This window comes from Epinephelus fuscoguttatus, linkage group LG24 (genome assembly GCF_011397635.1).
Source record: "Epinephelus fuscoguttatus linkage group LG24, E.fuscoguttatus.final_Chr_v1".
Taxonomy (NCBI): domain Eukaryota; kingdom Metazoa; phylum Chordata; class Actinopteri; order Perciformes; family Serranidae; genus Epinephelus; species Epinephelus fuscoguttatus.
The window spans coordinates 15,104,637-15,131,510 of record NC_064775.1 but is presented as its reverse complement, the minus strand read 5'-3'; the positions used below and the strand labels follow the sequence as shown (position 1 = coordinate 15,131,510).

The window sequence follows — 26,874 nt, the reverse complement described above, 5'->3', positions numbered from 1 at the left end:
CATAGCAAATCCACCCTTTTCTCTGTCTTAAAATTCATGATTTTTATGCAAGTTAAGGTTAGTTCAAAAACATTTAGGTGAAGTCTATTACCACAACTACTTCTACAACTAATAATAATAATGATAATAATAATATCAGTTTCTAGTTTCATTATCCTCCATCATTAACCGGTATTTATTCTTTTTTCTTCTTTTTTTGCGCACAAATTTGAGTGGATGCAGTTTAATCAGTGGTAAAGAGTTTCGATGGCTGCACAATCAGCAGTCACGTTAATCTGCACAGCATCATCATCCTCATCAGAGCGCGAGCAGCGAGTTTCCCCTCCACCCTGCAGGTGATGATGATGATGATGCTGCTGCTGTGGGCGGAGGCTTCCGCTCCTGATAATAGCCCGAGGACTCTGCTGTTCTCCAACTAGTCTGGGACTCAAACCAGCCTGACAATAAACTTTTCCACTGCAAAGACAAACTGGGAGACGACACAGAGGAGATCAGCCGCCCGGCAGGTGAGTCTCGTGTTTTTTACTTTACTTTGAAAGTGCGGCTGAAATATGGACATTCAAACGGTTTTGTGACCTGATGGATTTAATTAATAGGAGTTTTGTCTCGTATGTTGGTGTAAAATTTGTCACGGCTAATGCCCACAGACACGTTTAACTGTATAAATATGCTATTAAAATATTGTAATTAAAATAAAGGGCGCTGATCCACAGGAATTAAAAAGAAAAATATCAGAGGTTGAAAAGTGCAGTGGAAAACTGATTACTGAGTCAGCTGAAAAAGTCTCTCAAGGAGAAAAAGAGAGCCAACTTAAATTAATTAATTAAAACAGCATGAATTACAGCAACCATATATTTGAACATATCTGGCTTCAGTCATATTTTGTATGAAAACCAAACTTCTTATTATACTTTTAAGTATCACAAGATGTAAGTATACAATATAACTCATAATTTATTGAAATAATTAAAACAGCCACAATGAAATAAACCAGAGAATGAGAATATTATAGGAATATGATGGCAAAAAAAATCCTACTGATACACTCTGCAGAAAGTCATAATTATTAATATGATCACATCACACCATGCTTTACTTAAAGAACATGATGTAATGAAGTGATAAAGATATTCTGCATTTGAATATATAAAAAACAAAGGGACCTATATTATATAATTTTTGAGTTGTGTACTTACATTATCCCAAATGTTTCCAACAATGCTCAGAAGTCGGGCAGCATGACAGCTCCCAAAGCCTATCCTAAAAATGATTTCTGTCATTAAAGAAATAATGTTTACGATAAGTTCGGGTTTAATTAGCTATCTGATGCAATTAAAAAAGGGGTGTGACGTTATGATTGACAGCTGTGTGTTTCAACTGGTGTGCTTATGTTCAATGGCTCTGTTCACGAGTGGATAGGACAGGTTTATGGGTGGGAACTTGATACCACAGCTCAACTTCCCGAATGCTACTGTGCAAGTTCTGGCTCCAAAAGTGCAAAATTTGGCTGCGATTTTGTGCAGTGGAAGTAGAGATACTTTGTCCATCTTTTTATACAGTCTACATATCAAACCCAGAGAAATCTGTTTATCAAAACACAAATGAGACAAGCCAGTTAAATGGTATAAGCTAGATAGCTAGCACCCTTGCAATCTCTTTGCATCACTCCCCACCTAAAAGACTACCTCACTGGGAGGAGAGTGGGCTGCAACTCCAGAGATGGACCTTCAGTTCCACCGTGGTAACTCATATTTAACCATTGCAATACCCAGTCGCCGGTGGGGTCACAGCAAACTGGTGGCCAGTAGCAGCGCTGAGTGTAACCTGGGTAGTGGCAGTTTGCTGATCCGGTGGGGAGTTGGTCGGCTTAATTCAAGTTGTTACAGGGTACTAATGAAGATCCATGACCCCCACCAGTCAGCTACCACTGCAAATAGAATCTACTTCTGTGGGAAATACCGTTCAACACATGACGTTATTTTTAGTATGATTGTTTTTAATGATATCAGCACTTGACCTCATCACAATTTGTTGGCTACACTTACTGTATGGATAAGTGTTAGACAACTCATCTAATGCTAATAGTAAGTTAGCAAATTAAGGTTAGCTATTTTGTAGCATGACATAGCGTGATTGACTATAATGTTAAGAAACTTTTATACATTTTCTTGTCTGTCATTATGATTCCTGCCAGAGTTGTGTCAGATAGATTTTCCATCTGCAATATGGTGGTTGTTTAACATGACGACACACTCCCACAGTCCCGTGCTGCTTCATCAAAGTCTCTTTTGTTGAGAGACCCTGAGCAGCAGAAGGTACATATTGTGTGTTTAAGTAAAGGGTAGTTATGTAATCCTGAATTTTACAGCAGTAGTGTTAAAAGGGCTGTGTGTCTGGTTTCGAGGCTCCACACCCCCGTGGTCCACCCATATATGTCTTTTTGTTTATTTGCATATTGGATTCCTCATCAGGGGTTAATGTAATTTTTGTTGGTTTGTGAAGTTTGGTGGCTCTGTGCAATGCCAACATAACCCAAGAGAGTATAACCATAGTGAGCACTCTGCTCAAGAAGTCAGTTTTCCTTGTTCTAATTATTTTAAATCAATATTGACTCTGCTGCAAGTAGCAGGATTGATTCCTGCAAATAGAAATAAAGACAGTCCAAGGTCCTCTGGTGAGAAAATGTCACTGATGTTTTTGTTTCCAACCATTTACACGAGTGAAACATTTCCATGCTGCCTGCACAGAGCTAATTTAAAACTGTGTGGAGACATTTTGATCTTCCAGAGACTTGTATGCATTCACACAGTCAACCCCAGCTGTCCTCTACCGACCTGCACACTCTGGTCAACAACAAACACAAACACCAGCCCCAATGTAGGACCCTCATACTACAGTCCTGTATCAAAGCAGCATTGGAAACAGAAAATACAGCTAGTTATTTCTGGAGAGCAGCTGACATGTGATGCCCTACTTCTACACATGTCAATACATGCTTATATTTGCTAATTCCACCCAGAGCTTTGCAGCCTTTCATTCTCCATTATGTTACAAGCTTGGTCTACCACAGGAAATTAATATGCAACTATCATATGTTTAAATCACTACAATACTAAACTTAATATCTTTGGGTTGGACAAAACACCATCTGTAGGCCAAACGATTAATTGATTTAACTGATGAGATAATTGGCAGAATTATCAATAATAGATTACCTGCAGGCCTAACCCCAACTTGCTCTTTCAAAAACACAACAGCAGGACCAACATGCAAACATGCTCCATGGTAGTCATTCTTCATTCATGATGTTAAAGGGGTAAATTGATCTGGCAGAGGCCGAGATATCCAGACCTTCAGTTTCTTGTGTGGACCACCTCCCCATTATGCAACTTGACACCCTCCCTGCCCTGGAAACGCCCACACTACACTATAAAATTTCTGTTTGGCATGCAAGGACTTGCTTACTTGTGACATGATGCAAACTGGAGGAGTGAGTCTGAATACACTGAGCTACAAGGTTTTTATATAATCTATTAACAGCACGGTTGCAGGTGACATCAGGAACTTGTAATCATCGTCAAAACAGAAGGTCGAGGAAATGGGCAGACTTGGAGCTCGGGTCACCCAGCTGATTATCAATTTACTATTTATGGGGAGCATTACTTAGCCTGTGGAAACAGCTGTGTAATGTCTGTGGTGACTCCAGAGGGATTTTGTTTAGTCTGAGAAAACAGTCCCGGTGATGTTATAGTGATGTCATCAGGGTTAGGTAGGTCTCGGAATGGAGACTTAACTGGAAGTGGGGATGTGAGTTTGATTGTTCTTTCCTTACCTTAGAAACAGAACTTGACAAATCAAGGAGATGTGGTGACCTGGATGTTTAACGTGATGGTAGGGTCGAATGAAAAATGCAAGGTGACAGTGACCTTGACCTTTGACCTTTGACCTTTGACCACCAAATTCTCATCAGTTCATTTGTGAGTCCAAGTGGACGTTCGGGCCAAATTTGAAGAAATTCCCTTTTGTTGGTCTTGAGATACTACGTTTTCGAGAATGTGATGGACAAGGGCACAGTGACCCAGACCGTTGACCTTTGACCACCAAATTCTAATCAGTTCATTCTTGACTCAAAGTGGATGCTTGTGCCAAATTTGGAAAAATTCCACAAGGTTTTCTTGAGATATCGACAACCCAAAAACATAATGTGGCCACGGCTATAAAGAGACTGATTGCCTTGAAGGAATCTCAGTCCACTGAGGATTCAAACCTCTGACTTTCAAGGGACAACCCAACTAAAGTGCATTATAGGAAACGTAGGAACAAGTGTTTTTGGTGCATGCCCCATGCTAGGGATTAAACGTCTGGATATCTTGACCTCTGTTGTTTCCATTTTTTTCTCACGAGACATTCAACTTTTTTAGAGATCAGTGTACAGCCCTGTTGCTTACTTCTATGATATGTTGCATGTTGACACAAAGTTAAAAGCTAGGGTAAGCAGAAATCTGGAAAAGGCAAGAAGACTGGCAGAACTTGAAAATAAACCCTCCTCCCGCAGCTCTCCACTCTGCATCCTCCGCTCTCCATCCTAAGCCCCTCCCACCAGAGGACCACAGACATATGCAAGTGCTTCATACAGTAATCCAGAGTTTCCCATACATTGATCTATTAAATCTTATTTCATTGTAGAGTCGGGGCTGTCCAGAAATACATTTTACACATGTTGCACACAACAGGAAATTGTCTGTGTCAAAAGCGTTCTCACCCACTGGAAATACTCTTATGTGGTTTATGCGATGGGTGGTGCTTGGGTAGATATGCAGGAGGCAGGAAATTACACAATGGTCACGTAGCCCATTTCTAATTTAGTCATAAACAACCGAGTCTTCTGCCATTCTTTGAATTCTCCTGATGATTTTGGCATTGGCCCTTACTGACAGCTCTTCCAGAATCTTGTTGTCTCTTCAGTAACACATTCTTGTTGGTGTCTTCATGTGAATGACTCTTCTCCCTGCCACACTGCCCACCCCAGTTTTTAATGAGCATGTTGACATTCTTTCATGAAAACCAAAGTTGCAGGGACTGTAAAGTTATTTGGGGCTAAATGTAATTTATAGAGGCATTAGAGATTGTAGATGGAAATATGAGTAATTTTGTCTGTACATTTGCTTTTGTTGCAGGATTCATTTTACAAGCTGACAAGCCAGAACTTGGATTCATTGCCAAAGCTAAGAGATACTCCAACGGAACAAGGACCATTAATTTCAGGCTTTGGCTTGATAACTGCTTTATACTACACTATATGATCATGTGCAGATGACTGCAAATGATGATTTTGTTGCTCAGTTGAATACCACTGTTTGACACCCTAAAAAACAGGTAAATCAGGCATCTTTGGACTTAAATTTGTGCAAATTTCAGTGATTTTTCTGGACAAAACACACAGCTTTAGTTTAGTTCTGTTTAAGAGCTACAAAACTGCTCAAACATGGCCGCTGCTAGCATCATGGAAGTGGCAGACATCACTGTTGTAGTAATCTACTTCATCCTGGTGCTAGCTATTGGTTTCTTTGCCATGTGGAAAGCTAACAAGAGCACAGTGAGCGGGTACTTCCTTGCTGGTCGCTCCATGAATTGGGCAGCTGTAGGAGCATCTCTATTCGTCAGCAACATAGGAAGCGAGCATTTCATTGGACTGGCTGGATCAGGTGCTGCTAGTGGATTAAGTGTAGCTGCATGGGAATTAAATGCTTTACTATTGCTCCAGTTGTTAGGCTGGATATTTATCCCTGTGTATATTCAGTCTGGAGTCTACACCATGCCGGAGTACCTGTCCAAACGGTTTGGCGGGAACAGACTGAAAGTGTACTTTGCAGCGTTATCACTTGTCCTGTACATCTTTACCAAGTTGTCTGTGGATCTCTATGCCGGGGCCTTGTTCATTCAGGAATCCTTAGGGTGGAACCTCTATCTGTCAATCATCATCCTCATCACCATGACAGCTGTGTTGACAGTCACTGGAGGTCTGGTTGCTGTCATCTACACGGATACAGTCCAGGCATTCCTCATGATTGCCGGAGCACTGTGCCTCACAGGCATCAGCCTCTTTAAAGTGGGAGGACTTGAAGGTCTGTATTGATCTTATTTATACATTAAAGTTAAATCACTTGTACCATGTAATCAATTAAACTATTCAGTATAATGTATGCTAAACCATGTCCTGGCATGTCATTTTAAGGTGTGAGGACCAAGTACATGCAGGCTACTCCGAACATCACTGCCATCATGCTGTCTTCACCCAACCTGACATATTCTGAATCTTGCTACCACCACCTCCACCCGAAGCCAGATGCCCTGAAGATACTTCGAGGCACGAGGGATCCAGACCTGCCTTGGCCTGGTTTCTTACTGGGCCAGACTCCTGCTTCTATTTGGTAACTGTCCAGTTCTTTTCACATAGTTTCACTTCCTAACTGGTTCAATTCCATGTAGTTCTTTTATGTGTGTATGCCCCAAGAAGATTAATCTTAACCCACTTGGCCTTTCACTTGAGCTAGTGTAAAGCCTGCACAGAACAGCAGTAAAAATAGATTTATCAGCTTGCCACGAAATTTTATGAACACATCCATGCTTTCCAGAAAGGCTCCATACATTATAATTATAATTTATGGCGATCCATCCAACACTTGTTGAGATATTTCAGTTTGGACCAAAGTGCGGGACTGACTGACCGCCTAGCACTATGCCTGATCCCTGCCCACAATACTAGCCTTTGGAGTCAGTACAGACAGCTCAGGTAATGGGAGGTGAACCAGTGTCCTTGCTATAATGCTACTTGATAACTGAGAACTTAATGTTAAGTCTATGCATTTTTCCCTTTGTGTTCCAGGTACTGGTGTGCTGATCAAGTAATTGTGCAACGTGTTCTGGCAGCAAAGAACATTGCCCATGCCAAAGGTTCTACTCTCATGGCTGGCTTTCTGAAAATACTTCCCATGTTCATCATTGTCATACCAGGTAAAACCATTAATTGCTTTTTAAGTAACTGACACCTAAAGTCCCGACTCACTAAATAACTGATTTACTTATCATTATGATTCCAGGGATGATTTCCAGGATCTTCTTTCCTGATGAATTGGCCTGTATCAGCCCAGAGCACTGCATGGAAGTGTGTGGTTCTGCAACTGGCTGTAGCAACGTAGCTTACCCACGGCTCGTCATGTCTGTGATGCCTGTTGGTCTCCGCGGCCTAATGATGGCTGTCATGATCGCAGCTCTAATGAGCGACTTGGACTCCATCTTCAACTCAGCAAGCACCATATTCACGTTGGATATTTACAAGATGATACGAAAGAAGGCGTCATCGAGGGAGTTGGTGATAGTCGGCAGGTTGTTTGTGGTTTTCATGGTGATCATCAGCATTGCCTGGGTGCCAGTTATTATTGAGATGCAGGGAGGCCAGATGTTCTATTACATCCAAGAAGTTACAGATTACCTGACTCCACCTGTAGCTGCTCTCTTCTTGCTTGGAGTGCTGTGGCATCGCTGCAACGAGACGGGTGCCTTTTGGGGCGGGTTAGTAGGGTTTACCCTTGGTGCGTTGCGTCTGATTTTGGCATTAGTCTACCGTGAGCCTGGCTGCGACCAGCCTGATGAGCGGCCATCTTTCATCAAAGATGTTCATTTCATGTATGTGGCTGCCATCTTGTTTTGGGTGTCAGCTTTGGTGACTGTAGTTGTGAGTCTTTGCACTCCTCCGCCCAGAAAAGAACAAATCAGAAGCACTACTCTGTGGGGGTTAAACAAGAGAAAGAAACTAAAACAACAAGAAAAAGAGAAAACTGGAGATGCTGACAATGCTTTGAAGCCTCTGAACCATGCAATCCTAAATGGAAACAGTTTGCTTTGTGAAAAAAAGTGTCAAGACCTCCCAAACAAGATCAATGGGGTTGAGGCCAATCATGAAAATGCTAAACCAAGCAATGGTAATGCTGTCACAGCCAGTGACCTAGAAACACACCTTCCAATCCACAGTGGTTGCACCTCACCAATTTTTGATCCTAAAATGGTAGAAGAGGGAGAAGGGAGAGGAGTTAGGGATGAAGAGGAGGAAGGCTGCCTTGGAGAAGGAGTGGAGGGTGGGAGGTGTATGAAGGCTTTAGAGTGGTTCTGTGGCTTCCAAGAGAAACCACCTGAAGCTCAGGTCATTAAAGTGCAGGAACAGGAGAAGATTGTGGATAAGCTTTTACATGAACCTCCACAAACCAGAATCATCCTGAACATAGGACTGGTGATGATTTGCTCTGTTGGGATCTTCCTCTTTATCTATTTCTCCTTATAAGCTTGTTTAATTCCAAACTGTTGGACACTTTTGACCATAAACTACAAGCAGGGGTGTTCTGCAGATAAGCTATCCTTGAGTTTTTCTCTGAAGGGTTGCTTAAAAAAGAGCATGATGAACAGGAAAAATGTTCCTAAGAACATTTTGTCCATTGTCAAATTGCAAATTATGTGCAAATAACCTCTTTTAATAGGGTTGAAAGTATTGTAGCAGTGTATGACCATACGAGTACAAATCAAACCTTCAAGAACATTTTTTTTGCCCTGCGTCTCAGGCTTCCTTCTGAATAGTTAATGAGGATGCTTAGATTAACATATCATTTCACTGTCCAATCAAGGAGCCAGGAGGATGGGCCTACTTTGCTGCAAGTCTGTGGCAGCAACCAAATGACAGCTACAGAAGCTTGAAAACTAAGCATACATCAACACCAGATCTTCGCATTGTATCTTGAATATGTTAATCTGAGCATCCCTACTGGCTATTCAGGAAGTATGAAATGCGGGACATGTATTCAAAAATTAAATCTGTATTTTTTTCAGATTTTTTAAATTTTTTTTTTTACATATTCAAACATTTGAATTAGTTTAATCAAAATGATTTACACATTCACACAATTGATGGAATATATATAGTAAATACTTTCACATATTCAGATATGGCCATACACAGCTACAATACTTTTGACCCTACTTTCTTTCCAGATCTGGATACACAGTTCATCATTCTTCCGTTTCTTTTACCTGCAAAATTGGATGTAGAACCCCAAGCAGATTTGAAATATGCTTAGAGTTAGGCTGCGAAACCAACTCTTGAAAAGAGGTTTTGGTTGTTTTTTTTAAATAGTTCTTTGTTGTATTTTATGAAATTTATTTTTTACACTGTGTATAAGGCGGTAGGTGTCAAGGGTTCAGTATGCTTCAAACAAATTAGCTTGTTAACTCTTGATATTTGCACAATGATAGTGGATAAAACCTTTTTCTCTGGAAAGAAATCTGACAACTTTATGAAGTGACAAGCCATCAAGCATGGAATATCAGTTTGAAAGTTAATAAAATTAATGGAGGCAGCCGCTTCAATTCACATCAGAAAACCACTTTGAAGCATTCTCACTCCTTTTAGGAGACACTTGTTCTGAAGATAGTCTTTTACTGCTGTAGATAGTCTTTTTATTAGTTTCACTGTGTCATAATCAATCAATCAATCAACCAATCAATTTATTTGTCACATGACATCATACAAGGTACAGGTCCCATGAAATGTAATCCCTGTCGGCTCCTTTAACTTGTGCTTTGCAAGTCCCTTTTTGCCTCCTTTACTGGCGTTCTTACATTGTATGCTGCTGCTTAATAATTTTCCATGTTTTCAGACTGTAGCCATAAATCGTAGGCTGCAGTGTGTGTGTGTGTGTGTGTGTGTGTGTGTGTGTTGCAGCATACCAGATGGTTATGGTAATCCATGGTTTCTGGTGGTAAAATTATTTAACTGTTTAGGGTACAGGTTGCTTTTGTTGTATTTCAAATTAAATCCACCACAGACTCAATGAATTCACTGATACATCGGTGACGTTAACATTGTTGTCATGGAATATGCACCAGACTGCATCATGTTATGCAGACTGTAGGGTGGCCTCAAACTGGCTTGACAGTTTCTGGACCTTTTGCGCCACTATGGCCTTGCTTTGTAGGTTGTTTACATATTTTGACCTCAGCAAGAGGGCATTGTCATTCTTACCACATACTGGCAGCAATTGCACTCTGTAGACGCCTCTGAAAGGTATGTAGCAGTGATTCAGAGTGTTTTTATGGCTCTGCTCTGTTAATTGTCATGGCAGGAGGCAATATGTTTTCAGGTTGTGCATGCGTCCTTTTCTCACAAATGCAATATCTCAAAAAAGCCATTTTCTTCAAATTTGGGACAAGTATGAACTGATTAGTTTCATATGGTCAAAAGTCAAGGTTACTGTGACCTCAGCTGTCTCATTCTCAGGAACGTGATATCTCAAGGAAATCTTCAGGTAATTTTTCCAAATTTGGCACAAATGTTTGCTTGGAGTCAAGGGTGAGCTGATTAGAATTTGGTAGTCGAAGGTTAAGATTACTGTGACCTTACGTCTGTCTCATTTCTGAACAATATATCTCAAGATAGCCTTGTGGGAATTTCCTCAAATTTGGCAAAAATGTCCGCTTGAGATTAGAATTTGGTGGTCCCAGGTCAAAGGTCAAGATAGCTGTGACCTCACAAAACATGATTTTGGCCATGACTCAATAATTCATAAGCCAATTATGACAAAATTTCACACAAATGTCTTATAGGATAAAATTATAAAATGATATATCCAAAAGGACAAAGGTCAACTTCACTGTGGCATCATCATGTTCTGCAAAGACACTTGCCTGGCCATTACTTAATGTCATAACTCAGGAACAGAAGGGGCGGCGTTTGGACGCATACTTAATTGGTGACACTAATCTCGGGTGTCCAATGTGGAACTGTGCAAATAGTATAGATCTTCTGTGCTGCTGGGGGGAAGATGTGGCACAAGGTGAGCAGGAAAGGGACAGCATTTCAGTATTCCTACTGTCACACTAATCCTTATTCATCAGAAAGCGCATGCCTCCTCCTTTTTTTTAATGCCAGAGTCCTCTGTTCTCTCGGATCAGATATTGGAAAAAGAGTCACCCGATTGAATGGCGCTGTCTGGTGTTACAGGATTTAGCCAAGGTTTGGTGAAACAAAGGACATTGCAGTTCCTGATATCCTGTCAGAAACAGATGTAGGCCTGGAGATTATCCAGTTTCTTCTCCAATGCCTGTATATTGGTTAGCAGGATATTCGGTAGAGAAGATGCCTAAGGCTGCGACCCCAGGCGGTGTTTATGTGGATATGTAGATATGGATATAGAGATGGTCATACTTGTTTGTGTGGTCATAATTGTAGGTTTTGCCCATCTTCTCCACCTTTTTCCTCTGTGTTTACTCTGATGTTTACATGGTAGCAGAGTCGACAGGAGGACCGTAGTGAGTTGACTTCCCCGTCCTGTAACCATTCGTCATCACTGTTCAATGCAAATCACAAAAAGCACAAACAATATTTGTAAAATACATGTAAGAGCATAAAATTGCATAAATTTAGTGGAGCTGATGTAGAGGCGACTGGAAAGGTCCATACCACTCACTGAAATAAAGTCTTCCTCTTTCTAAAGGGGACGATCTGGAACCCTCTCAACAGTACAGAGGTCCACAAACTCCTGACTTCAGGAGATGAGCGCCGATGTTTGGTGGCAGTATGGCACCAAAAATAGGCGTCATGGTGATGGTAGTTATTTACATTCATCCATGAATTGGGAAAACTCCCGGGAATACTTCAGCACCCCACCATCTACCATCTGCTGTGACTAAACATTCACTTCATCAACAACAATCGTCATTCCATTGATTTGACTAGACAATCCACTTGTTTGAAATGCAGCTCAAGGCTGACTTGTAAGGGATCCGTTCAGGTAGAAGTTACTCAGGGGTTTTGGTGTTGGTTTCTTCACATAGTATCGATTAGTGGGGAATGCACAAGAGTTTATAAAGCAATATTGCCAAGTGCAACTTTTCTATTTTTTGTACGTCATCTGTCGAATCTCCTTTTGCTGTGTGGCATGTACACATAAACTAGGTGCCTTACACCTACATAACACCACTGTGCAAAACAGCACTGTGGCTGTAAACACTTTGGGGTTTTTCAGGAGAATGTACTGTTACTTGGCAGTCATTTTTAATACATTGGATTGTTATTATAACACATGAACATGATACTGTATGTGCTTGTCCTCAAAGTGTTGAAAAGTATTTTTAAAGCTGTCTACAGGGATATGTTGGGAAAATAAGCATTTAATGAGATCTTGTCTTTTTACTTTTCTGCACCTGTTATAGAACTCAAGGGCTTCCTCCACTGAAATGGTTAAAACGTTTTATGAACGTAGTTGTAAATGATGGTGTTATTGTGTTTATTTGTAAGAACTGATGTTAAGCCTGATTTCAGATGTGAAGGAGAGGGCCTCCTCTCCTGAATCAATTTGGTGAATATAATTGCAATGTTGTAATTATTTACCACTGAATGATGTTCAAAACCTAATCTTTGCAATAGAAACTGAGTCCAAATAACTTGAGTGGTGTCTCTCAATGTGGCTATTGTGTGAGTTTCCATTAAAGTTTTACTGGCTGTAAAGTGCTCGTACAGGTTTACTGTGGGACTCATTTTTGAGGATGTCATGACATTAGAAATATGCTACATATCACAGAAGTAATCGCTGCTGCACTTGACACCATTCTTCACTTGTAGGTTGTAAAACACCTAACCAAACTGGTCATTCTGGTCCATTTAAAGGCCTCCACCAGGCACAGTACATGAAGGTTGTTACATGTTAACTGTTCACAAACTACACACTATGACTTGTGGGCTTTCTCCGGACTGACGTGCTTGGCAGAGAATTAAATCAATAAACTGTGAATTTTTGTTGATGTATTATGACTGCTGGTTTATTTTTTTGTAAGTGGAGCATCCAGTGGCACGAAGGTCCCAGGAGGACAGATTCCAAACAAGTTTATCATTGACACAATCTCTGCCATCGAGTATACAAAAAAACACCCACCCATCTGTTCGTTTATACATCCGTACGTCAGTCTCATTCTTGTAAACGCAATATGAACGCCTCAAGGAAATTTCTTCATATTTGGCACAAACGTTCGCATGTACTTTGGTTTTGGTGATCAAAGGTAAATGTCGCTGTGATCTTGCATCTGTCTCATTCTTATGAACACAATTTCTCAATAAGGCCTTGAGGGAATTTTCCAAAAATTTGGCTCAAATGAAGTCCAAGTGAAGTCACGTGTCACTAGTGTTGAAATCCAAGGCGACTAAAAAGTCTTCTTTGATTTTGTTAAGTCCAGTCTAAAATCATCACATTTGTGACTCGAGTCCAAGTCATATGACTCGAGTTTAGTGCTAATTAGCAAATGTTGGTACGCTATCACACTTAACTAAGACAGTGATATTGATATGATGGTTTATGAGCAAGATTTTTTCTTTTTGGCGGGGTCAAACTACTAATTCTAAGGTCAAGAAATAACTTTTGGTGATAACCCTCAACATTTTGGGATTATTTTGCAGACATTTTGATAGCAATTAATAGTCTGCAGATCTGCTTACTATTAACATTTGGCCAACCTGGTTGCATCACCAGTTGCTCTCGCCCGGACCGTTGGTGTTCCTGTTACCTAGCAACCAGTTGTGCTTGATGAAAGGAGTAAGCTAGTTAGTTAGTTAGCCCTAAATCATGGACACAGAGATTATTATATATATATATATGTATGATTATTTAATACTTGAGAAGATGATTCGCCGCTTGAGAATTCATCATTTGATATATTTCACTTTGATGACGGACAGTTTTCGGGTAAACTTATCAAATTAAGATTGTTTAAGCTGTGTGCTTTTAGCTAACAGTAATGTTAACAACAGTCAACCGTTTGCTAGTTAACAACTGTTAGTTAACTTCACTTAATATATAATCGTCTCCAGCACACAATGCATTTTGGGAGAGGCTGGGCCACAAAGGATTCATCCATTGCATCCTCCAAATTCTTGGAAAGATGGCTGCATTTCTCGGCCACATTTGAAGGGGCCTTCGAAATGGGACAGCCTTGGTCGCGCTGATGTGGCGCAACAGGTCTTGCAGCCCCTGAATTGAGGCACAGCTAAAGTAGTCTTCAGAGTTTTACGTAGTTTTCTTGGTAATCTACCAAAAACTGTTCCAAATTATCTGACTTCACGCTACATGAAGTTACAAGTTACAAGTTACATGTGACAGTTACATAATTAAATTAAATGTAATTAGTTACAGTACAGTTACCGAGAAAAAATAATTAAATTACAGTTACTAATCAAATGGTAGTTACAAAGGGGTTACATATGAATATATTATTTTTGGTAAAAAGTTTATATGTAGGATAAAACATTAATTCTGTTGCTCTTCATCTTTTTTTCTGTGCCGGAATGTCTTCTTTTGGCATATTATTGGACAAAGCATTCAGTAAAGCCATTAGAACAAATTTGAGTGCAATATATGTGCAGTCATGTGTTTAGGGACTTCTCAGCTTTATTGCCCAGTTTAAAACATTTGTTAGAAAAGTTATCTAAAGGAAATCAAATGTAAAAGGGCCTAAACTACATTAATTAAATGAAGTAATTAAAATAGTTACATAATTCATTACAAATAATCTGTATCCTATTACATGTAAAAGGTAACCTTTCCAACACTTATGATTACCAAGTGATGCCTCGTCATTTTTCTGCCCTGGAAACCCCGACAATTTTCCCTCCACCCTGCAGGTGATATAGATGCTGCTGTGGGCGGAGCCTCCTGTTTCTCTTAATAGCCTGGGGACTGCGCTGTTCTCCAGCCAGCCTGGGACTCAAACGAGCCTGACAAAAAACCTTTACACTGCAAAGGCAAATTGGGAGACGACACGGAGGAGAGTCAGCAGGTGAGTCTCAACTTATTTACATTTTACAGTGCGGCTGAAATATCGCGATGCACAGTCAAACGCTTCTGTGACCCCCTGTGTATACTAACTAACAGACACTTCATAAAAATGTTTGCTGAATATTATTGTAATGCAGACTAGAAAATTTAGGTCACTGATCCAAGAAAAAAATAAAGAAATATTCCATGAATATTATAAGAGGCTGATTCAATAGAAAACTGTTGACTGCAATGTGCAAGACAGTCCCTCAGGGAAAAATGCAAAGCCAACCAGGCTGCATGATGGATAATTAACATTATAAAGCCACACAACTTACTTCATAACTATATGAGAATATCACAAGAAACGATTATATCTATTTTCACTTGCAGTTCCATTGTAAATCTATTTTCACTGTTGCAGTAAATGAGATAAATCATAGAGATTAAAACAGTATAAAGCACAGCAAGCATATGTGAGCATGTTTTGCTTCAGCCATATTTTGTATAAAAGCTACATGAATGTCACAATGCACCACAAAAAGTCTCTCTGTAGTATAAGAATAGTAGCTAGCTCACCGTCTATATTACAGGGTTATAATTAAAGTATCCTATACATTGCTGCTATAGTCTCTCCAGTAGAATATCATAGGTATATTCATGCACACGATCACAGTCACACCATGCTTTACTTTTTAAGTGAAAAGGAAGTTTTGTTATCTTGTGTTAACCAGCAGCAACTCCAGTAAGGGTTTATTTTTGACTTAAACACCCCATGGTCCACACCCATGTGTGTTTTTTTAATGCCTTGTCAGATCCCCTGTCAGATGTTTTTATTGGCTGTATCATTTTATTGATCCCTGAAATGACATTGTGCAGTCCCAATATAACTCCACCGAACTTTAACCTGAGCAGAGGTGGAATTAGCCAGAATAACTGGAAACACCTGTTGGTGCAGGACATCAGTACATTTGAGGGTCATTCAGAGGATAAAAAAAGGGCAAAATGCCATTCAGGTAAATATAGACATTCAAATTCCACAAATTGAAACAGTGTGGTCTAGAGAGGGTTGCACTTTTGAGTCCCTTTCTTCAATGAGACAGAAAAAAAATAGAGGACTTGTAAAAAATGTCTCCCGAACAAAGTGTTACGAAACCTCCCTGCAGGTCCAAAACTGTTTGGCAGAAGTCCCCCGATAAAACCAAGAGGAGGGAATAAATGCAGATGTCTTAAAGCTGGAAATGTCAAAACCTCTGTTTACCCAGCATTCCCCTTCTTGTACTATTTATCTTAAATTAGTACTCACTCTGTTGCAAGTAGCATCAGGAGTTAACCCTGCACATGGAAATACAGTAGTTCAATGTACTCTGGTGAGAAAATATCACTGATGCTATTGTTCCCAACTGTGTACACTCGTGAAACATTATCATGCTGCCTGCACAGAGCTAAATTAAAGTAAATGAGGCTGTGTGGAGAGATTTTGATTTTTGTGCTTCTGCACATTTATACCAGCCCCAGCAGTCATGCATGGACAAGCACACGCTGTTGAGCAACAAAAACAAATTCCAGTATTGATGCAAGATCCTCATACGTTCTTAGTTTTCTACATTAACCCTCTGAAACTTGGAGGGACATAATTTTTCTTGTGCTGCTTTCAAACCATTGAACTCTGAGCAAACTGGTGCGATTTCTTTCAAAAACAAGGGGAAAAGGTAATGAGCAACTTGGCAAAAATGTTACACAAATTGCAATAAAATAAGTAAATTTAGAAAATTATTTTTAAAAAGATAGTGGGGGAAAGCCAAGGAAAAACTATAATGATGATTATTGCATATTTAAAATTATTTTACATGATTATTATAATATTTAAGCTATTCTTCCAGGTCATTTCCTTGTTTGTTTTTAACTAATCTTCTTGTTTTTAATTTAATCTTTTTACTAACTTCTTGCCAATAGTTGTGGGTCATTTCTTTTTTTTCATTGCTCATTGCCTCCTTGTCATGTTTTTGAAATAACCCAAGCCAATTTGCTCAGGTTTCAAAGGGTTAATAAAACTCCCACAGACATGCAGGTTAATTGGGGACTCTTGGCTGTAGGTGTGAATGTGAGCGTGAATGAATGTCTCTATGTGTCAGCCCTGTGATAGTCAACCTGTCCATGGTGTACCCCGCCTCTCTCCCAATATCAGCTGGGATAGGCTCCAGCCCTCCCGCGACCCCTAACAGGGTAGGAGGTTACGGAAAATGAATGAATAAATACTTTTGGGTTGGACAAAACAAGACATTTGGCGATCGCTGTGGCCAGAGGCATTATGTTTTCGGGTTGTCCACATGTCCATACGTCCCATTCTTGTGAAAGTGAAGTCTCAAGAACACCTTGAGTAAATGTCTTCAAGTTTGGCACAAACATACAATTTGACTCAAGGACAAACTGATTTGATTTTGGTGGTCAGAGATCAAAGGTCAAGGTAATTGTGACCTGGTCTGTCTCATTGTTGTGAATGCGATATTCTCAATAACACCTTGGGGGGAATTCCTTAAATTTGGCTCAAACATCCACACGGACTCAAAAATTAAGTGATTAGAATTTGGTGGTCAAAAGTCAAGGTTACTGTTACCTTTCATTTGTCTCATTCTCTTGAATGCAGTATCTTAAGTGGGTCTCGAGGGAATTTCCTCAAATATGGCACAAACGTCCATTTGGGCTCAGCGATGAACTGATTAGAATTTGATGGTCAAAGGTCACTGTGACCTCATAAAACATGTTTTGGTGATTACTCAGAAATTCATATGCTAATTATGACAAAGTTTCATGCAAATGTCTAATACAATAACATGATGAAGTAAGGACATTTTATATCCATATCCATTGACCATCACTCAGTGTTGAATGTCAACTTCACTGGGACATCATAATGTTCTGCAAAAACACAAACAACAAACTCAACCTAATGGAGACATTTGGTCAGATACTGAATTGGTGGCACTATTCTTGGGTGTCCGCCTTGAAACTGTGCTGATTGTATAGATCTTCTGTGCTGCCAGGTTGATCATGTGTGTGAAGCATCCATGTTTTAGAATTTGTAGCTTCTTTGCAGCAACATCCACATTTGAAGCATTGTAAACCTCATGTCATGGCTACACATGAGTCTGGACAGACATGGATGTAAATTGTAATTGAAACTTGAGTGGTTCGTGGAGGAACCAACTTGCAGACATGCTCAATGGTAATCATGCTTCCATTATGATGTCAAACTGAAGCAGCAGAGCCAAAGATATCCTAACTTTTAGTATCTAGTATTGGCCACTTGCCCAGAATGCAACTTGATACCCTCCCTGGTGGCTAAACACCCACATCTTTCAACACTGCATTTCAGAATGCAGAGACTTTAAGAGGTTTGCAACTTCACTTGTAATTTGTTTATGCAGACTTGTGAATTGAGGCAAACTGGGGTGAGTCTGAATGCACTGAGCCATGGGCTTCTTATTTGATCTATTCCAGTTTAACAGCACTGTTCCTGGTGACATCAAAGCTGCTCTGTCACTCTTAAAAGAAAACCTGCAGAAAGAGTTAAGTGCTGACTACTCCACTTAGATGCAGCACAGACAGCTTTTTGTCACTGCCAAGCTCCTCCACCCTCTAAAAAGGCCACAGGGATGAGGAAACAATGGTCTTTATAAAAGGCTGTGCTGTGCAGATGCATCGCAAAGACAAGAGAGAAAAGAAAAGAAACATGTTTCCTGTGTTTACACAGCTTGCGGAGGTCTCGATATGACCAAAGGTTGCATTAATAAATAAAAAAAAAATCCATTCACCACTCTCATCCTCCTGACTCGGCGACCTGGCCAGTTGAGGTTTTCAAATGTAAAGCGAGTAAACATCAAGGAAAATGTAGACAAGTTGGGCACCATCTACAGTACTGGCATTATGTTTTCCCATTCTCGTGAACATGATATCTTAAAAATACCATGAGGGAATTTCTTCAAATTTGGCACAAATGTCCACTTGGACTCAAGAATGATCTGATTAGATTTTGGGGTTCATAGTTCAATGGTCAAGGTCACTGTGACCTTACATTTGTCTCATCTTGTGAATGTGATATCTCAAGAAGGCCTTGCAGGAATGAACTCAAATATGACACAAATGTCCACTTGGACTCAACAATGTGATTAGAACTTCAAAGAAGTTGAACTTCAAAGGTCAAGGTCACTGTGACCTCACAAAACATTTTTTTTTTATCCATAATGCAAGAATTCATACTCTAATTATGACAAATTCAATCGGCTAGCTAATAGGATAAAAGGTCACTGTGACCTGGTCTGTCTCATTGTCATGAATATGGTATCTCAAGAACATCTTGGGGGGAATTCTTCAAATTTGGCACAAACATCAGTTGTCCACTTGGGCTCAGCAATGAACTAATCAACGGTCACTGTGACCTCACAAAACATGTTTTTGGCAATAAGTCAAGAATTCATATGTTAATCATGCCAACGTTTCAGTGTAAAAGTCTAAAACAATAAAATAATGAAGTGATGACTTTTATATCCAAAACTCAGAGGTCAACTTCACTGTGACAACATAACGTTCTGCAAAAACTCTTCTGGCCATTATTCAGTGTCATATCTCAGGAACAGTAGCGGAGACATTTGGTCATACTGAATTGGTGACACTAAACTTGGGTGTCCACCTTCAAACTGTGTTGATTGTATAGAGCTTCTCTGCTGCCGGGTTGAAGATGTGAGTGGAGCATCCATGTTTTAGAATTTGTAGCTTTGCTGCAGCAACATCCACATTTGAAGTGTGTGAAACCTTGAAAATGTGCTGATTATATAGCTCCAATGTGCTTCGGAAGCGAAGATGTGTGTGACGCATCCACATTTTCTCAGAACGTGAACTGTAAGTGCAACTTAATAATTAATAATATACAACCGCAAAGTGGTAATTCTAGTTGAGGCACAAATAAAAGGAGCTGGTGAGATTACATTTCACTGGAATTGTATTGTGGCATAATATTATACAAATAAATTGATTGAAGTCAAAGAAATGAGCAGACTTGGAGATAAGGTCATCCAAAAGATGTTCAGTTTACCCATCATGGGGACTACTGCCCAGCTGTGACAACAGTTGTATGATGTTTTTGGTGACTCCAGTGTTGTGAAGATTAATGACCATATTGACATCCTCGCATAGAAAATGCTTTGACTACTCACTAAGCAGTGACCATCAAGGTAAGGGCTAAATGTACTTTGTAGAAGTACATGTCTCAGTCTTGGTTACAGCATGTCTTGCTGCGGGAATAAGAATAATTTTGTTTCTACATTTGTGTTTGATGCAGGACCCAGATGACCACTTTCTTTTGAGGCACCCAGCGACAGTACACCACCATTTTGCAAGCTGCCAAGTCACAACCTGCTTTGATTACGAGGGTTGAGGTTATTTGGAACAGGAAAACATTTTTTGGACATAAGCACAATCAGTGGTTTATACTGTATATATGAGAATGCACAGATGACTTTAACACTCTAAAACCAGATTCAAACAGGAATCTATGGACTAAAATTAGTGGAAATTCCATTGTTGGACGTGTAACCACACGTGCATTTTATGTCTGGGGTCATAACTAGCAAAGTGCTTGAACATGGCTGCCACTGCCATCATGGAAGTGGCAGACATCACTGTTGTAGTAATCTACTTTATCCTGGTACTAGCAATTGGTTTGTTTGCCACGTGGAAAGCTAATAAGAGCACAGTGAGCGGGTACTTTCTCGCTGGTCGCTCTATGAACTGGGCGGCTGTAGGAGCATCTCTATTCGTCAGCAACATAGGAAGCGAGCATTTCATTGGACTGGCTGGATCAGGTGCGGCTACTGGGTTAAGCGTGGCTGCATGGGAATTAAATGCTTTATTATTACTCCAGTTGTTAGGCTGGATATTTATCCCTGTGTATATTCATTCCGGAGTCTACACCATGCCGGAGTACCTGTCCAAACGGTTCGGCGGTTACCGGCTGAAAGTGTATTTTGCAGCATTATCTCTCATCGTGTACATGTTCACAAAGTTGTCTGTGGATCTCTATGCCGGGGCCTTGTTCATTCAGGAATCCTTAGGGTGGAACCTCTATCTGTCAATCATCATCCTCATCACCATGACAGCTGTGTTGACAATCACTGGAGGTCTGGTTGCTGTCATCTATACGGATACAGTCCAGGCATTGCTCATGATCGCCGGAGCACTGTGCCTCACAGGCATCAGCCTCTTTAAAGTGGGAGGGCTTGAAGGTCTGTATTGATCTTATTTATACATTAAAGTTAAACCACTTGTACCATGTAATCAATTAAACTGTTTATTTAGCATAATGTATGCTAAACCATGTCCTGGCATGTCATTTTAAGGTGTAAGGACCAAGTACATGCAGGCTACTCCAAACATCACTGCCATCATGCTTTCTTCACCCAACCTGACATATTCTGAATCTTGCTACCACCACCTCCACCCGAAGCCAGATGCCCTGAAGATACTTCATGGCCCAAGGGATCCAGACCTGCCTTGGCCTGGTTTCTTACTGGGCCAGACTTTTGCCTCTATGTGGTAGTTTTCCATGTCTTTCCATGCAGATGTCCTAGCTGGTTCAGATGTATTGCTTTTTATGTGTGTGAAGATTAACACACTTGACATTTCTGCTTAAACTGGTGTGATGCAAAACCTGTGAAAATATATTGAGGAGACTGCCATGAAATTTACTCGCCAATGTTTGCTCTCAACAGCGTTGCTAACGTTAGTGCAAACTAATGCATTACTAACAGGGAAAGGAAGCTAACGCTATCGGCAGTGCTAACTTGGTTTGTAGTAAAGTAAAACCAATACCTGGAATCTAAGCTGGTTCAGACTACAGCGTGTCTGTGTTCTGAACCTGTGTGAACCAAGATGTCAACACCATTGTTTTTCACATTGTCTTCAGCAGTGTATTACAGCTTCATTGGGTTTTTTTACCTCTCAGAATAGAAATCTAACTTAAAGTACTCAGAGCATTTGCTAAGAGGCAACTTAGCAAAGTAGCTTACACAAGTAACAAGTACATAGCTTCAGTATTTTCTATGTAGTCCTGTGGCTTCACCCACTTTTCTCCAAGCCCTCTCCTTTTTTGTTGTGATTCTGTACAGTACTGACATGGAGTAGTAGAGCCCAGGGTGCCCACAGAAGATGAAAATAAGTTTGTCCTCCATTTCTGATTCTCTGTGACATCAGGAGCTTAATGCTGATAGGCGTGGACTCCCATGCAATTGCATCACCCAACACATAATTTGCATCTAATTGCATTTATGCATTGATTTTGTATGTAATTGTGCCACAGGTAAAATATGCTTTGTATTTTTGTTTGAACACACCATAAGCATCACCCCTTTGTGTTCCAGCTACTGGTGTGCAGATCAGGTGATTGTACAGCGGGTTCTGGCAGCGAAGAACATAGCCCACTCCAAGGGTGCTACTCTCATGGCTGGCTTTCTGAAAATCCTCCCCACGTTCATCATTGTCATCCCAGGTAGCACCATCAGCTGCTTTTTAGTTGAGTCACACCAACAGTCCCACCCATGGGCTCACTAAATAACTGATTTACTTATCATTATGATTCCAGGGATGATTTCCAGGATCTTCTTTCCTGATGAATTGGCCTGTATCAGCCCAGAGCACTGCATGGAAGTGTGTGGTTCTGCAGCTGGCTGTAGCAACGTAGCTTACCCACGGCTCGTCATGTCTGTGATGCCTGTTGGTCTCCGCGGCCTAATGATGGCTGTCATGATCGCAGCTCTAATGAGCGACTTGGACTCCATCTTCAACTCAGCAAGCACCATATTCACATTGGATATTTACAAGATGATACGAAAGAAGGCGTCATCCAGGGAGTTGGTGATAGTCGGCAGGTTGTTTGTGGTTTTCATGGTGATCATCAGCATTGCCTGGGTGCCAGTTATTATTGAGATGCAGGGAGGCCAGGTGTTCTATTACATCCAAGAAGTAATTGATTACCTGACTCCACCTGTAGCTGCTCTCTTCTTGCTTGCTGTCCTGTGGCATCGCTGCAATGAGACGGGTGCCTTCTGGGGTGGGTTAGTAGGGTCTTCCCTTGGTATATTGCGTCTGATTTTGGCATTAGTCTACCGTGAGCCTCACTGCGACCAGCCTGACGAGCGGCCATCTTTCATCAAAGATGTTCATTTCATGTATGTGGCTGCCATCTTGTTTTGGGTGTCAGCTTTGGTGACTGTAGTTGTGAGTCTTTGCACTCCTCCGCCCAGCAAAGAACAAATCAGAAGCACTACTCTGTGGGGGTTAAACAAGAGAAAGAAACTAAAACAGCATGAAAAAGAGAAAACTGGAGACGCTGACAATGCTTTGAAGCCTCTGAACCATGCAGGTCTAAATGCAAACAGTGTGCTCGGTGAGAGAAAGAGCAGTCAAGACCTCCCAAATGTGCTCAATGTTGTTGACAGTCATGAAAATGATCAACCAAGCATTGGTCATACTGTCACAGCCAGTGACATAGAACCACGCCTTTCAAACCAGAATACTTGCACCTCATTGATTTCTGATGTTAAAATGGTAGAAGAGGGAGAAGGGAGAGGAGTGAGGGATGATGAGAAGGAAGGCTACCTTGGAGGAGGAGGAGGACTGGAGAGTGGGAGGTGTATTAAGACTTTAGAGTGTTTATGTGGCTTCCAGGAGAAGCCAATTGAAGCTCAGGTCTTTAAAGTTCAAGAAAAGGAGAGGATCGTGGATGAGCTTCTCCATGAACCTCCACTAACCAGAATCATCCTGAACATAGGACTGGTAGTAATTTGTTTTATCGATATCTTTCTCCTTATCTATTTCTCCACATAAGCTTGTGTAGTTCCAAGCAGTGGGACACATTTATCCTTGTTGGGTAACACCCTACAAGATCCCTCACCAGATTGGATCCCCAATGAGTATGTCATGTGATGTGAGGGTCCACGTGTGACCTTGTGTGTGCTTTCAAGAAAATATTACAGCTACAAGCGGGCAGGTCAGAAAGTGACCATTCTGAGTTACAGAAACATTGCGTGCGATAGTCCACCTTCCACTTTTGCTTCCCTTCCCTCTGTCACTCTCTCCTTCCCTCTCAAACACACATACACATCTTTGAGAGTGCCACTCTTTGAGGGCACCTGGGGAACCAACTTTTGAAAAGGGGTTTGTTTGTTTTTTTAATAGAGTAAATAAGTGCTTTGTCATATGTTATGAAATGGATGTGGTGACTGTTGAGGTTTCAGTAGGCTTCTAACAAACTAGCTTATACAACAGAAGCGTTTCCACAATACACTTCAGTTATGGTACCCATTGAACTCGTATGTAGTCCATACGGACATATACCCAAACCTTCAAACTGTTTCACTGTCTGCATTTCCACTGCTGACAGTACTCTTAAAAGTAGGGGAGTAGTTAGTTCAGAGCAAAATAAAAAAGGCTGGAGTGTGAAGAGTCTTTCCCAATCAGTGGGATATTTAAAAAGAACATTTTTGTGCATTGAGTCCTTGTTGAGCAAGAGTGACAACTCTCTCCTAAACAATTAACAGACTCCTGTGTTTCTAGTTTCATCTTTTAGATATTGGATCAGTGTGCAAGGTACCTTAGCAGAATGGATGTTGTTGGTGCCCTCAACAAAATTTTTGACAATGGAAACACAAAAGTAGCTATTCTGATGTGAAACAAATTGAACTAAACCACTGCTTGGTAGAGACAAGGTGCAAGTGTCAACTCTTAATGTTCACAGAGCGGTCGTGGATGGTACATTAATTGCAATATATTTGGAAAGAAACCTGGTGACTTTTGTCAAGTATTGATTATTAGTTTGAAAGGTACAAAAATTGATGGACGCAACTTGCCGAATCAGATGTCGCATAGTTACTGAACAAAAGACTATGTACAGTGAGACCATGTCTCTATCTGCAGTGAGACCATCTACACAAGTGTCTTGTGTAGATGGTCTCACTGTAGACAGTCTTTTGTTCAGTTTCACTGCCCCATAAGTTCCACTAAAAGAAATATAGTATTTGTCTTTCTAAAGGGGACTATCAAGAACCCACTCAATAGGACAGAGGTCCACAAACTCCAGATTTTAGGAGATGAGTGCAAATGTTTGGTGGCAATACAACACCAAAAAATGGCCGTTATGGTGGTGGTCTGTAAAATCTTCAATGAAATGGGAAAACACCCAGGAAACCTTGAGCACCCCACCATCTGCTGTGGGTAAACAGACACTTTATCTATATTAACAATCGTTATTCCATTGCTTTGACTTGAAATGGAGCTAAAGGCTAGCTAGCAAGGGACCCACTGAGGTCGAAGTTACCCAGAGGCTTTGGTAATGGTTTCTTTACATGGGGAAAGCACAAGAGTTTATATATGTAAGTGCAACTTAAAATGTTTTAAATATTTTTGTACCTCTTAGTGTCACCTGTCATATTTTGTTGTGTGGAATGTATATGTACATACAGTATATGCTTTACAACTATGTAACACCACTGTGTAAAACACAACACTGTGTTATTGGAAATGTATAAATAATCCTATTATGTTTTGCTTTTTCTTGGCAGTCTTTTATATTTACAAGGGTAGTCATCTTCAATACATAAGTACATGCCAGATGTTTTGGGAGATAAGCATTAAATGTGATGTTGTCATATGTTTTTTTTTCATTTTCTACACGTTTCGTAGAACTTAAGGGTGCCTTCCACTCAATATAATAATTTTACAAGTGTAATTGTGAGTTATGGTGTTATTGTTTTAATATGTAAGAAGTGATGTTTAGCCTGATTTCTTCTGTGAAGGAGAGGACCTCCTCTCCAAAAACTGATCCAACGAATGTAATCGTGTTAGCGTAATAACACTGAAGTTTAAACATTACACACTATGCCTTGTGGGCTTTCTTTCAGCTGATGTGCTTGACAGAGATTAAAAACAAACACACTGTGAGTTTTTGTTGATTTATTATAATGACAAGTCATGGGTTGTGCCTTCTCAAATAGGTTAGTGGAGATATTGAAGTTGCATCAGTTATATCAGAATTGGAGAGTATGTCTTTTATTTAAAAAAAAGAAAAAGCAAAGAAACTCAATTAAGATGTTTTCGCTTTTCTTCTGACTGACCCGCCGTGATAGACAAGTGGCTCATCACATCCCCTGCCAAGTAACAGTTTCCAATGATGGCTTTTCAGATAGCTTCCTTTAACAAACCCATCAGGCGCGTCAGGTTAGGGACACCGAGCAGCACAAAGTTTCCAGGTGGATATTCCCAGCAAGTTTATCGTTGGCATAATCCCTGTTTTAAACTATACAATAAAAACATACCCAACACTTTTTTTCACCTGTCATTTGGCTCAGACTGAAATATCTCAACATCTATAGATTGGAGCAAATTTTGGACCAGATGTTCATGGTTTCTAGAGGATAAATGTTGTTGATTTATTTATGATCATCTATTCCTTTTGCACCACCATGAAGTTGACTTGTGACTAATGAATTTTCATTTAACTAGCTAGTTAATGTGATGTAGGCTAGTTCAGTTTTCACCCAGTAGAGTCAACCATAGCTCACGTTTTCATGCTCTCACATTAGCTGGCTAGTTAACAGAAAATTCATCATAGTATATTTAAATATACATGTTAAATATTACACAATATAACCATCATATACTTGAAATAATGACACACATGTCGGTACCATGTTGATACTCAAACACTGTTCATCTGCACACACTGCGATGCCACACAGCTGGTTCAATATCAGCAAAGTTTCCCTTTATACTCATTGTCTTCTGTGGCAATCAGCAGTGATGTATTGGTTCACTTTTACACCGTGATCTGTAGCCTATAGTTGGGCTTTAGCTTCTAACTATCTTTGTCTTTTTAATCTGTTGTTGCTGCTGAGTCAGTTTGACATCCTGGATATATCCTTCAAACACAGACTGTAGACCCCTCTGTCTGCTTCTCTCTGGAATCACTGTTTAA

General features: G+C 40.3%; 2 protein-coding genes across 2 annotated transcripts; both read left to right on the top strand.

The window, feature by feature from the left end:
• Positions 1–391: 391 nt before the first annotated feature.
• Positions 392–12,553, top strand: LOC125885186 (sodium/myo-inositol cotransporter-like). Its single transcript, XM_049570712.1, has 5 exons — positions 392–506; positions 5,178–6,125; positions 6,236–6,431; positions 6,887–7,014; positions 7,101–12,553. The coding sequence occupies exons 2-5, from the start codon at positions 5,486–5,488 to the stop codon at positions 8,336–8,338; spliced, it is 2,202 nt and encodes a 733-aa protein (XP_049426669.1). The 5' UTR covers positions 392–506; positions 5,178–5,485; the 3' UTR covers positions 8,339–12,553.
• A 2,221-nt stretch (positions 12,554–14,774) lies between these two features.
• LOC125885185 (sodium/myo-inositol cotransporter-like) lies at positions 14,775–26,365 on the top strand. The gene is made up of 5 exons (XM_049570711.1): positions 14,775–14,871; positions 20,188–21,130; positions 21,245–21,440; positions 22,265–22,392; positions 22,486–26,365. Exons 2-5 carry the CDS (start codon positions 20,491–20,493, stop codon positions 23,727–23,729), a joined length of 2,208 nt encoding a protein of 735 aa, XP_049426668.1. The 5' UTR covers positions 14,775–14,871; positions 20,188–20,490; the 3' UTR covers positions 23,730–26,365.
• The last annotated feature ends 509 nt before the right edge of the window (positions 26,366–26,874 follow it).

What these genes read in the sequence shown, in the direction of transcription:
- LOC125885186 (XM_049570712.1), top strand. Translation starts at nt 5,486, where the DNA reads ATGGCCGCTGCTAGCATCATGGAAGTGGCAGACATCACTGTTGTAGTA. An exon ending in TAAAGTGGGAGGACTTGAAG is followed by an intron (nt 6,126 to 6,235) that starts GTCTGTATTGAT and finishes TGTCATTTTAAG; the next exon opens with GTGTGAGGACCAAGTACATG. An exon ending in GTTCATCATTGTCATACCAG is followed by an intron (nt 7,015 to 7,100) that starts GTAAAACCATTA and finishes TTATGATTCCAG; the next exon opens with GGATGATTTCCAGGATCTTC.
- LOC125885185 (XM_049570711.1), top strand. Translation starts at nt 20,491, where the DNA reads ATGGCTGCCACTGCCATCATGGAAGTGGCAGACATCACTGTTGTAGTA. An exon ending in CAGACTTTTGCCTCTATGTG is followed by an intron (nt 21,441 to 22,264) that starts GTAGTTTTCCAT and finishes TTTGTGTTCCAG; the next exon opens with CTACTGGTGTGCAGATCAGG. An exon ending in GTTCATCATTGTCATCCCAG is followed by an intron (nt 22,393 to 22,485) that starts GTAGCACCATCA and finishes TTATGATTCCAG; the next exon opens with GGATGATTTCCAGGATCTTC.